This window comes from Streptopelia decaocto (genome assembly GCF_964273445.1).
Source record: "Streptopelia decaocto genome assembly, chromosome: 3".
NCBI lineage: Eukaryota > Metazoa > Chordata > Aves > Columbiformes > Columbidae > Streptopelia > Streptopelia decaocto.
In genome coordinates, this window is record NC_138656.1 from 23,759,904 (window position 1) to 23,772,722 (window position 12,819).

The 12,819-nt window shown below is 43.9% G+C and overlaps 1 protein-coding gene across 1 annotated transcript in view; it reads right to left on the reverse strand.

Annotated features, from left to right (window-relative positions):
- The window catches only part of SMYD2 (SET and MYND domain containing 2), a 31,410-nt gene extending 19,689 nt beyond the window's left edge, over positions 1–11,721 (reverse strand). The window contains exons 1-2 of the mRNA XM_082047383.1: positions 11,387–11,721; positions 8,237–8,300 (exon numbers count right to left, since the gene is read on the reverse strand). Of these exons, the coding sequence (XP_081903509.1) occupies positions 8,237–8,300; positions 11,387–11,568 (246 nt within the window). The 5' untranslated portion in view covers positions 11,569–11,721. The remainder of the gene's footprint in view (positions 1–8,236; positions 8,301–11,386) is intronic.
- Between the last annotated feature and the right edge of the window lie 1,098 nt (positions 11,722–12,819).

The following is a 12,819-nucleotide window of genomic DNA, read 5'->3' on the forward strand; positions in this document are numbered from 1 at the left end:
AGTTAAGGTCAGAACATCTTCATTTATTCAACGGAAAAAATAATTAAATGACAAAGAAGCAAACAGACAATATGATTTATAAATCACCAGTTCTTATTGTTCAGATCAAGCACGTGAGGACAGAGTAGGTCTGAGCTTGATGGCTTTATTGGGTTCACTTCCATTTAATACCTTGGCCCCTCATTATGAGACAACCCTGGCATAATCAGGAGTAATGTGTCTGAAGCCAATGGATTCACAATCATTGTAAGAATCAGTATATGTGAGGTCAAAACCAAACCTACTGAATAGAATTATCAGATTTTTTTCCCTCAGTGTTGTAGAATAAGAGTACAGCTAGGCAATGGAAACACACTAGTAAAGACAAACACAATTTAAGAATGTATAGCATATTCCTAGCTCAACATACAATAACAATTGGAATGATGGCACAAGCCACTGGCTTTTGGCACTCTACAGATTCCCTCCAAAGCAACAGAATCTTTCAAAGATGAGCACAAAATCACAGATTAACAATCTGCACTGGCACACAGAGCCTCACATGGACTGTCCTCAGACTGCATCAAATTTCATTTTATTTATTTGCTCAAACATGGAAATATTTCTATATTCAAGCAGTGCACAGTTATTTATTTCTATATCTCGTCGCAGACACACATTTCTAGCACTGTGTTAGAACAGACCTATAGTGTTCTGCCTGTATGGGGAATATCAAGTTTTGTTTTCAAAGCAGACTTAAAGTGGTGGAAAACAGCAGTGGAGGTAAGAAACCATGACAAATCCCACAAATTTAAAATTGACTGTAAGTGAAAACTTGAAAAACTTTTTGCAGCCTCCAGAAAGTTCTTAATTCCCCTTACTGTGATTCACCCAGTAACACATATCCTGTGTTAGCCCACTCAAACAAAAATTTAGAAATAATTTTAAAAATTTTATAATTAACTTTATAATTTTAAAAATAATTTTATAATGTAATAATTTTCAGCCATTTGAGACACCATAGGTACCTAAAACACCTACACAGGACCAGCAGATATCCTACAGGTCTACATCCCTTGTGTGAGCTATAGCTGGAGGCCCCAGAGGACATCCCAAGGCATCTCAAACAGCTGAATACAGGACCCCAGCGTCTCCTGCCTTGGCCGGTCCAGTTATTTACTGGTTTTGCAGAACAAAACAAAAGCTGGGATCACTGATTTCAGAGTTAGTACAGCAAAAATTCTTCCATTGGAAGTGGCCATTTTAATTGCCCTGGGCATGGACAGTTTTAGGGTTCATTTTATTAGGAAAAGAAAGGTGAACACCCACCCCAGCCTCCTGTAGGATTTGAAGCAGTGCAACACTGCAAGGGTATTCAACCCCTCACAATGTCAACTTCATTGTCCTTGGTATCTCAGCATGGTACTTCCAAAAAAACCTATGTACAGGCTGCTTGAAATAAGCTCCAGTGCAAACGTTCTAAGAGGATGCAGCAATACAGACCAGGAGAACCAAAATAGTATATTACACTGTAGTCATGTCATGTGAAATTACACTCTCAGCTCTCCTACAGCTGTCACACCACAAAATGCATCCCCCCAGAGGCCTGTTTCCTATTGTGTGCCCCAAAACCTTTTTTGGGAAAACTCCCAATAGCCTTTGCTTAGGAATCCACAAGCTAAAGGTTAAAAAGAGACAGCAGGAGACCTCATCTCTCAGCCCTTCTTGCACACCCACCAACTACAGCGTGATTGCTGGGTGTGCAATAAGTGAAGGCGCAGAACCTGAAGTTTTGTAGGACCCACATCCATGCACGCCAGTTAAATAAACAGGAGAGACTACCCGATAAAACAAAAAAATCAAAATGCAAAATCACGTGCCTGTCTCAAAGCAGTGTTTTTAAAGTCCGTTTGTTGCCTTCATTCTTTACACACTGTTAATTAAAATCTTTCCCCAGGCAGAATCATACTGAGTTATATGAACTAGTAAGGAGGTTCAAGGGACAAGATGCAGCTGAATTGTGCGAAATGAGATAAAAGCCTGAAACGCCACAAGAAGAGAGATTACTGATGCCTGAGTAATACCTGGGATGGAAACACCATGACAGCAGCTTCCCCTGCGATCACAGCAGGACTGTATTTTGCATTCTTTTCCACGTACTTCTCTAACTACTTTGAATTATAACAGGTAGCATTGTTCTAGTTGAATCCCTAATGCTACATTAATGATATTTTCTTCCTATTTTCATTACATCCGAGCATTTTTCCCTTCATTTAGGAGTGACATTTTTGGAAGGAAAGTTCTTTAAAGCTTATGCTTTTCACATCAAAGCATGGAAACAATCTTCTTCACCAAGTTCTTCAAATGGATTCCACCATCCAGGACTAATGGATTAATTCCCAGAACAATGTCATATAGTTCAACATAAATAACTCCAAACAACAAAATCTAACACTCAAAAAAAATAAGCCTGAAGTCCAAACAAATGTCCTCACACCTCCTTCCTCACATGGACTTTTCAATAGGATGTAACATTTCTGTTGTATTTCACTTGATTGAAATAAAACCACAAATACCAAACAGAAATGGTAGGCAAGCCAGCACAGGGGTTAAGTCCACTTGTTCAAAAACATAAGGCCCAATGATGGGCAAATGGCATCCTACTCTTTAATCACACTTCAGTGAGGCAGCTTCTGATGTCTGGTATTATCTGGTGAAGTTCTCAGATACAGTCCTTCACCAAGCAGTGAAGGTAAGAGCTTCACACATCTTCACAGTCATCCTTCTCTACCAACATTTACCAAGTGCTGGGCCATAAAGGGTATTTGGCTTCTGTGGGCTAATGTTCGAAGGTTCACAGGAGACACTTATCAAAGAAAATTAAACGGAGAAAGTTTTGGGGTAAGGGGACAGACACTTCCCCAAGGCAAGCCTAAGCAGTATCTTGCAGTGTCAAGATTCCTCTTGTACAGACTCATTACAGCAAGAATTTCACGTTTTTTCTACAGCTCATCAAAGAGGAGAAATTTCTACAAGGTCCCATTTAAAACACATCTCCTTGATGCTAACTGCAGGTCTGCAACTACTTTTGAGGCTCACTTGCTGGTTAAAAATACATGTTTCCCTTAACTCCACAAATACCAACTACAGCACTCTTTACCATGACATGTTAATAAAAACCCATAAATGTTTTGTTTGAAATATATTTCAAATATGGAAAGTCATGACAAAAACATCTCTTTCTGCATTTTGGCTAGCTGATCTCCACACTGGGATAAATAATAGCTATGTGTAGTAACAGAAAGAGGAGCTCCAGTAGCTGGTTCAAGTTCACCAGTTCCACAATTGCAATCACATAACCCTCTTAAAACATTTCTCTTCAGAGTGTTTCAGCGGCTAATTTCTGAGGAGAAAAAATGAACACAGGTCTCCTGCTGTTTGACTAAAATTATTATAATTTAAGAAGTCAAGACCCGAACAGCTGCAGATGGGGTCTGAAAGCCACTACAATAATAACAGGCCTGTGCTTCGAGGAGGCAATAGTGGAGAGCAGAATGGCACGAATCCGCTGGAAATCACAAACCCTTTTAAAAAAAGAACTGGATTAGGGGCTAGGAAAGGCAAGATGCAGCAAACCCAGGCGACATCCTCAGCTGCATCCAACCAACCCATAAAACATTTCAGGCAGTGAGGACTGGCAGTGAAGAGAGCTTCCACTCTCACACACCCCACATCCAAGACTGAACATCCAGCTTAATACAGGTCAAACTTCAGGTTATCTATCTTAAAAGCAAAATAGCAGACCAAAAGGACAAATTAGCACTAAGGAAACTGTGCCATGGACAGAGTGTGTGTGCATACAGAGAGGTCTAAGCAAACGGCCACTATACCACTGCAAGACTTCTGTGTGACACCACCTTTCCTGACAAACAAGGAAAAGGAATTATACTGCACCACAGGACTCAGCCAATGCCTCAAACACTCGGGCATACGGCAGGAGATGCACTCTTTCACCACTTATATGATCTCCAGCAAGTCAAAGTGTCTTTGTTTGGATAGATGATGGCAAAGCAGTGGATGTGGTCTATCTTGATTTCCATAAAGCATTTGACACAGTCTCCCACAGCATCCTTGCTGCTAAACTGAGGGAGTGTGGTCTGGATGATCGGGCAGTGAGGTGGACTGCAAACTGGCTGAAGGAAAGAATTCAGAGAGTTGTGGTCAATGGGGCAGAGTCTAGTTGGAGGCCTGTATCTAGTGGAGTGCCTCAAGGGTCAGTACTGGGACCAGTACTATTCAATGTATTCATCAACGACTTGGGTGAGGGAATAGAGTGCACTGTCAGCAAGTTTGCTGATGACACCAAGCTGGGAGGGGTGGCTGACACACCAGAAGTCTGTGCTGCCATCCAGCGAGACCTGGACAGGCTGGAGAGTTGGGCAGGGAAAAATTTAATGAAATATAACAAGGCCAAGTGTAGAGTCTTGAATATGGGCAAGAACAACCCCAGGTTCCAGCATAAGTTAGGGAATGACCTGTTACAGAGCAGTGTAGGGGAAAGAGAGCTGGGGGTCCTGGTGGACAGCAGGATGACCATAAGCCAGCACTGTGCCCTCGTGGCCAGGAAGGCCAATGGCATCCTGGGGTGTATTAGAAGGGGGGTGGTTAGTAGGTACAAAAAGTTCTTCTTCCTCTCTACTTTGCCCTGGTGAGACCACACCTGGAATATTGTGTCCAGTTCTGGGCCCCTCAGTTCCAGAAGGGCAGGGAACTGCTGGAGAGAGTCCAGCATAGGGCAACAAAGGTGATGAAGGGAGTGGAGCATCTCCCTTATGACGAAAGGCTGAGGGAGCTGGGGCTCTTTAGCTTGGAGGAGACTGAGGGGTGACCTCATTAATGTTTATAAATATGTAAAGGGTGAGTGTCATGAGGATGGAGCCAGGCTCTTCTCAGTGACAACCAATAACAGGACAAGGGGCAGTGGGTACAAACAGGAACACAGGAGGTTCCACTTAAATATGAGAAGAAACTTCTTTACTTTGAGGGTGCCAGAGCACTGGAACAGGCTGCTCAGGGGGGTTGTGGAGTCTCCTTCTCTGGAGACATTCAAAAACTGCCTGGACACATTCCTGTGTAACCTCATCTGGGTGTTCCTGCTCCAGCAGGGGGATTTGACTAGATGATCTTTCTAAGTCCCTTCCAATTCCATTCTGTAATTCTGTGTATCTACACCCCATTTACAAACCCCCAAACCCCACAAAGGTTGCTCTGAGGCTTCATTCATTAAATGCTCGGAAAGTATTTTAGAACTTCAAAACAAGGATACTATATGGCTCAGCAGAGCAAGAAATGCATACAGTGTCACTAACTTCACTTTCAATAATCATGTTATTATGAAAGAGAAAAAAATCTCATTCACTAGAAATGTACTAAAGAGAACAAGATGTCTGCAGTTATAGAATCTGCAATTCTGAAAAAGATATTTTTTTCCTGCTGCACTTTTACACCTTCCTCTTGTCTCTTTCTGATTCATCTCCCCCCACCACTAGAAAGAATTCCTATGAACTGTGGTATAGCAGGTCTTTAAGAGTAAGCTCAAAAAAAGGTTTCCTATCCATTAAGTATAGTCCATGTGATAGACAGTTGTTAGATTGAATTATACTGAGTTTTATTACAGTAGCAAGGTACTAACCAACATAAAAAAATCATACTGTGTCCTTGTTGCGTACATATAACTTTTAGCTGAACTGAGCAAAGAAAACGTGGATTTACAGAGAAAATTAACTTAAAAACATAAAAATCAAATGGAAAATGCCATAAGTCTCAAGTACAGCCCTGCCCTCTTATCAGCATTGCATGAAGAAGTGTCACAGCCATGGAGGCAAAAGGAGCACATTTACTGTACATGCCAGTGTTACAAGTTCAGTATCAAGGCAGAGATGTCCTTTTTGGCTTTGACAAAGAATTGCTGAACTGCTGAAAAGTGTCTTTGAACAAGAGAGGGATGAAGATGCAGTGCAGATTGTCTGTGCAGCACGTAGAGTCAGTGGAGACTGGTTTCTAGAGAATATTATGCTTGAAGGTAACTTTGAAAGAATGTCAAAGAATTCAATCTCAGCAACATTCATAAATTTCATCAGACTGACTCAGAAGGGCCCAAAACATGGAAGATAATGTTATATCAACTAGGAAATCAAAAGCCATACACATATCACCAGTAAGAGTGAAGTGCTAGTACCTGTGCTTGTCACACTATTGTCTAGACATTGTAACATCTTCATATGCCTTTATATCTAAAGCATCAAACTATACACCAACAGGTAGAAAATATTTTAATTGATTAATTAATCAGACAGGCTTTTGCTGAGCATTATCTCCTGCAGTTTTAAGGATACTCAGTTTGAACGGGTCAGGCTTTTTTTATTCTTGGAAGTTGCCCCATTCGAAAGAAGGGTTTTCTGACTGTTTAAAAAAAAAAAAAAAAAAGCAAGCAATACATATACAAGACTTTATCCAGGGGAAACAGAGAAAAAAAAAATCCTTGTTCTTACATATAAAAGTATAAAATTCATCAAGGCTGGGAAATCAGGACACAGAGGCAGGGACTGAAGAAGTGACTTGGACGTAAAACCAAAGGAGCATGGATCAGCAGAAGCACATTCTACTACTTCCACCATGAAATCTACTTGCTACTTTTCCTGACACAAATCACTGAGCTCTCCTACTTTCATGTACCTTGCAGCACCAGCTACCTGCTTCACAAACCACTGTGAGCTTCATATGGTAAGAGAAATAACTCACAATCACAGGTAAAGAGCACTAAATAGCCAACAAATTGCTTTGTATATTTCTTTCCCTCAGTTAAGGGCTTCCTAAATAAATGTCAGATGGAAGCATTTCTCACGAGTAAGCATCCTCATGAATGAATCATGGGTTTTGTCTACACTGTCTTTAAAACTCATCCAGATTTCTCTCAAGGGCCTTAGGGATGCTCATACGGTAAGCATTCCCTTTCTTCCCAGCAACTGATGGGCCTCAGTCTTTCAATATCCTGTAAACTACCACAAATTTTGTTCTTTTAAGCATTTTGAGTTCTCCTGGTGCTTCAAAACAAAAGGCCATCTGATTCACCCACAATTTACTAAGACACTGTGGGAACGTAGGAACGTGGGGAGGCAACAGAAGGAAAACTAAGGGAAGGCCAGGCTCATTTTGCAACTTGCGCAATGGGAGAATACAATACATCCTTGAAATAAAAGCAGTAGCCATCTCCAAAGTGCTCGGGAACCAAACAGCACGAACCACAATATCTCAGTCCAGATAACGACATTGGAGAATACTTTGCATGCAACCCACGCACTCAGCAACGTGCTACCATGTATGAGAAGGTTTGGATTATTTATAGCTAACACATAGTTGCATGCCAGACCTTTGGTGACTCAAATCCTGCACGAGCACTGCTCCATACTCTGTGCTCAGCACTACAGATCTTACATAGCTTACATTATTTAGCTAGCCATCCAACTGAGTTTTTCACATGCAAACTGAGTAATTCTTCCGTATCAAGTTGACAGCTCACAAAGGACAGATAATAGATCTGGCAAAAAAATAAAAAACTGAAAGATGCTTATTCTGGTTTGAAGTAAAAATAAAATTAAAACTGCATGTAACTGTTTTGGATGTCTTCATATTGCTCTACTTCAGTGCACGCTTATATTCTCTTTTCAGGTGCTTCTAAAAATATACAAAAGAATAGAAGTTTCCAAAAGGAGTGAGTTAGTGAGAAAGAATGGTAGGTTTCAAATGGTTACAACTGCTGTCAGCTGTGGCCACTCAACATATTTGCAAATATTTGAAAAAAAACAACAAAATCCCCTTAAGACAGCTATTCAGTGATTTGATTTTTCCATTAGACACACTCTCTTACCAGTTTGGTGAGCTAATGTTGAATTATCTGGTTTGTGCTTAAAGAAAGAAGTAATATAGACATAATTAGTGGGCTGACAGGCGGCTCTAATCAAAGTCTCGGTGGTACCAAGCCCTGGAGCTACTGGTCTTGAAAGACTCACACAGACCATATCCCAATCCTGTAATTGTCCAATGCACAACTCCATGGTCAGCATCTGTGGGATGCTGAAACTGAGTGGTTTACTATTAACCATAGCTACAATAAGAGACTATAAATGCCACACAAACAAAAAACAGAGTTCAGCACTCTTTTTTTCCCCCTGCATCCTCCCAAATTGCATTACCGTACCTGACATTCCACATTGCAGTAAAAGGCCTGTTTACATCTTCCACACTTGGACAATCCTTCTTTCCTTAAAAAGAAAACAGAAGTTATTATATTCTACAAAGCTGAATGAAATACGAATGTACCCTGTATCACTAAGAGAGATGCATCTCCTACTAGAAGCTAATCTAATAACACCACAGTCATCTGAGAGGAGTTTTGCACAATATTTTGCATTTCACATTGAACACTGTTTTTCTTCAGAACACTGCAACTACAGCTTGAGCTCCACCTTCTGACAGCATACACTATTTTTATTTGTTTGGAGTTTCAAAAGCAAGTTTCCCTAACAACTGTTATATTATGCAAAAGCACTCTGCTGTCCTGACAAATTGCTGGGTTTGGAAACATGTTATTCTATGCTGTTTGACAGACAGTGTGATTTTTTTAACTTCTCCTTGTTCTCCAAACTTCCCAACTGCTCTGTATTGCTCACCAATATTAACCCTCTGCTTCTGCTCTGCCAGTTCCATTCCTTCTCTGGTCACAAGAAAAACGACCACTGTTTTGTGAGTAATGACCTTCCAACATTAAGAAAAAATGTTGCATTATTAAACACACTATTTAATCTCCTGTTACCACACAGCCTCTTACTGTCCTGCTGTCTAACATCTGGTCATATATCTGTGTATTCTAAGGTCAGCTAAGGCTTGCACCCTCCTTTGTTTATATTTGTATATATATTTTTATATATCCCAACGCAGGGAACTGCCAAAAGGAAGGTCCTTTTCTGCTTCAAGGTGCATGTGTTGAAGCAGATTCCAACAAAAATAGAGCATGTGTTACCCAACACACAACATTTTGGTGTGACAGCAACAAGCATCTCTCAGCAGAACTGAATACTTTAAAAAATCTACACATCCTCACCAGTATAAATAGCAAAAGAAAAATTGTCTTAAACTGAGTTAAGTTCACTGGAGTAAAACAAGGGTGAGTGTCCTCGTACAATATGGTAGTGTACAACATTTCAGAGGTCACTGGTATTCAGAGTCCATAAAACGTAGCAAATCTTGATGTCCTCTGACTGTTCTTGCAAAGCAGAAGGTGCAATGTGGGTGAGTCAGGCTAGCATCATGACTCTGCTTGCTGACAGTACACACCTCAAGCACAGCTGTGTATTTAAAGTATGCAAATACAACATTCTAGTCTTATTCTGCCCATTTTACGACAACAGCTTTACGATCACTTAGCAGAGCTCCTCTTCCCAAGACCTGTGCTGAGCCCACAATCATCCTCCTAATGCTCTTTGCAAGTTTAACAAGCACAGTTCAGAATCTCATGTGTGCTAGTCCGGTGCTAATGCAACGGGACTCAGACACGAAACCCATTTCTGAGCACCGGCATATGAAGTTACATCACCAAGACAGCTTTCCTCTTGGTGGAACCTCATGATTCCAGTGTGAAATAGGTTCCAGACTACTCCACTGTAACTGCTATGGTACTGCATTCCGTATATTTCTTGATCACTGTGCTCCTCCAGAGCTCCATGGGAGAAGCTGGCACAGAAAACAAACAGCATGTAAACATGCTGGTCTTGGAGCTGATCTTTAAAAGTTATCCCATGAGACCTAAGCAATCTTAAATAACTATTATCACTATAATATCACTTCATATCATTGGAGCATGGAAAGTATTCCTTGGTTCTTTTACAGCAGGAAATCTCCTGGCTGTGATAAAAAATCCTAGGCATTTTCTCTGACACAAGGGAATCTGTGGTTAGCTACTGAAGAAAAAAGAAAAAAAAAAAAATCCCAAACTAATTAAATAAATTAAAAAACCACCAAACTTAGGGCCTAGGAAAAGCCACACATGTGAAGGAGAGGAAAATCACCTCAGTTCCATAATTATTCTTCAAATTAATGGGACTCGCTTCACTACCTTCACTAGGAACTATACTAGGTACTCATAAGCAAAGAGAGAATAAGTAGATAATGTTATGAGGACAGAAAAGGACAAGGTCAAGACAAAAGAGAAGAAAATGAAAAGCATAAGTGAGCTAAGATGACAGGATAAGAGATGAAAAGACCATCTAGAGTGCAATAATTATACTCTTCAGTCTGCCTCTCAGTCTACATATGCAGGCAATACTTATTGATAAAAAAGAGCAAAAGTACAGCAGTTGTTTTCATTTAACATTTGCACTGAATTATAACCAGGTAAGTACTGTGATTCTTCAATAAGCTGCCAGAAGCCAGAAAAGTCCTATACCTTCCAAAAATGTGTGACATGCCACAGGTCATGTCCACAGCTGATTTTCTATCAATAACCCTAAACCACTTTGTTGGGTTTTTTTGCTTCAGCAGCTGACAGTGGGAGATTTACAGCAACTGCTGGAATAACCAGAGCAGGTTCAAACCACCTAAATAAGCATAAACCTGAGCCCACAGCATCCTCTGAGAGCCAGGGAAGGGGCAGCAGCCCCAAATGTGCCACCAGCACACGGTGCTCTGGTTTAAATGCTCACAACCCATGAGAACAAACCTCTCATACGGCCTGTGCTTTGCCCTAGTAAAAGTAACTTGCCAGAGGACTTCAGGTTTTGGGCAGAGATGCAGAAATATACAGCTATTTCATTAAAGGTGTGTGTATATACATGTATTCCATTCCATCTGCACCGCAGAAAGGCAAAATGTGAATTTTGGCAATTGCAGTCCCTTTCTCTCCAGTCAAAATTTAACTGAAATCAGTGTATATTACACTGCTACAAAACTAGACGGATTCGATGAAACTTGCCATGGTTACGCACTTGTCTGCGTAACTGTAAGAGCACGTGAAGAACAAAACTTCTTATCGTCCTTTATTTTTCCTGAACTGTTAAGCAAGGAAAAACCAGTTTTGACCAAAAAGTTCCACCACGGTGCTACCATCAGAGAACCACAAACCACGGGGAAAGCTTCGCAGAGAAAGGCCCCCGGAGCCGGCCCGGCCTCCTCTCAGCAGGCACCGCGGCCATGACGAGCCCCGGCAGGCCGCCCACTGCACGGCCACGCTGCGGACGCGGGTGGGCCGAGCCGCCGCCGGCAGAGCCGCCAGAAGCCGCCCCGAGGCCGGCCCCGCCGCTGCCCGCCGAGCCGCCGCCGCCCCCGGGCCCGCCCCGGGCCTCCCCGGCCCTACCTGGCGAAGCAGCCGTCGCAGTGGCTGCCGCGCTCGCTGACGGTCAGCACGGCGGTGTAGGCCGGGCAGCTGAAGAGCAGCTCCCCCACGGCGTAGCGCCGCCGCGCCCGCAGCCCCCGGCCTTTGCCGGGGCTGTCGAACCTCTCCAGGCCGCTCGGCTGCGGCGCCGCGTCCGAGCGCATCCCGCCGCGGGGCAGGGGCACCGGAACAGGCCTCTGCCGGGGTCCCCTCCCGCTCCCCGTACACCGGCAGCGGGCGGCCGGGTCCTAGCGCGCTGCGGGGCGCCGAAGAGCCGCTGCCGCCTGCCCCTGCCCGCCCAGCGGCGCGGGGAGCGCCTCCTGCGGGCGGCGGCGGATTGGCCGGCGGCTGCGCACCCGGGAAGGCGCCTTCAGCCCGCTGGGCCCCGGCACCGTGCTCGGCAGGTGTGCTGGGAGAGGCGCCCGGCCCACGGCCCTGTCAGCCCACCCGCCGTGGGCTGGCATAGGGGAGGGGGCTGCCCACGCGTACCTCCGCTCGCAGACGCAGGGAGAGCCCCCCCGAGACCCGGCCTCGAGCATAGAGTTTCCCGGGGAAGGGACTCACCACACTCACCTGACAGCCCCATGTCTGGAGCGGCAGCGAGGCGTCCTGTGGAAAAGCACTTCATTCATGCGCAGTGTTGCTCCTCAGGTCACTGGAGCTTCAGGTGTCATGGGCCGCTTGGTGACTGGGGGAGGGCTCAGCTCATGCAAGAAAAGAGTGGCCAGCAGCCCTGAGGCAAGTTGTTGTCCTGTTGTATTCAGCGTGGTGAGGCCCCACCTCAAATGTTGTGTTCAATTTTGGGCTCTTCACTACAGCAAAGACATTGAGGTGGAGAGTGTTCAGATAAGAGCAATGGGGCTGGTGAGGGGCCTGGAGCACAAGTCTGATGAGGAGCGGCTGAGGGAACCGGGGCTGTTCAGCCTGGAGAAGACGAGGCTGAGGGGAGACCTGATCGCTGCCTACAGTTACCTCAAAAGAGGTTGTAGCATGGTGGGTGTTGGTCACTTCTTCTGAGTAGCAAGTGATAGGACAAGAGAAAATGGCCTCAAATTGCACCAGGGAAAGTTCAGATTGGATATGAGGAAAAATTTCTTTGTAGAAAGGGTTGTAAAGGACTGGAACAGGCTGCCCGGGGAAGTGGTGGAGTCGCCAACCCTGGAGGTGTTTAAAAGGCATATAGGTGAGGCTCTTAGGGACATGGTTTAGTGATAGATATGGTTGGACTCGGTGATCTTAAGGGCTTTTCCAACCAAAATGATTCTATGCCAATCCAGTGCTGTTCGGGTTGTCCCATTGCCCATCCTGGCTTGTACCACCCACCATAGGGCCGTGGTGGCAGAGGGACCCGTGCGTGAGCCATTTCTCTAGTGGTACGAGAAAGCAAGGCCACTGAAGATGGTGGGGTGGGCAGG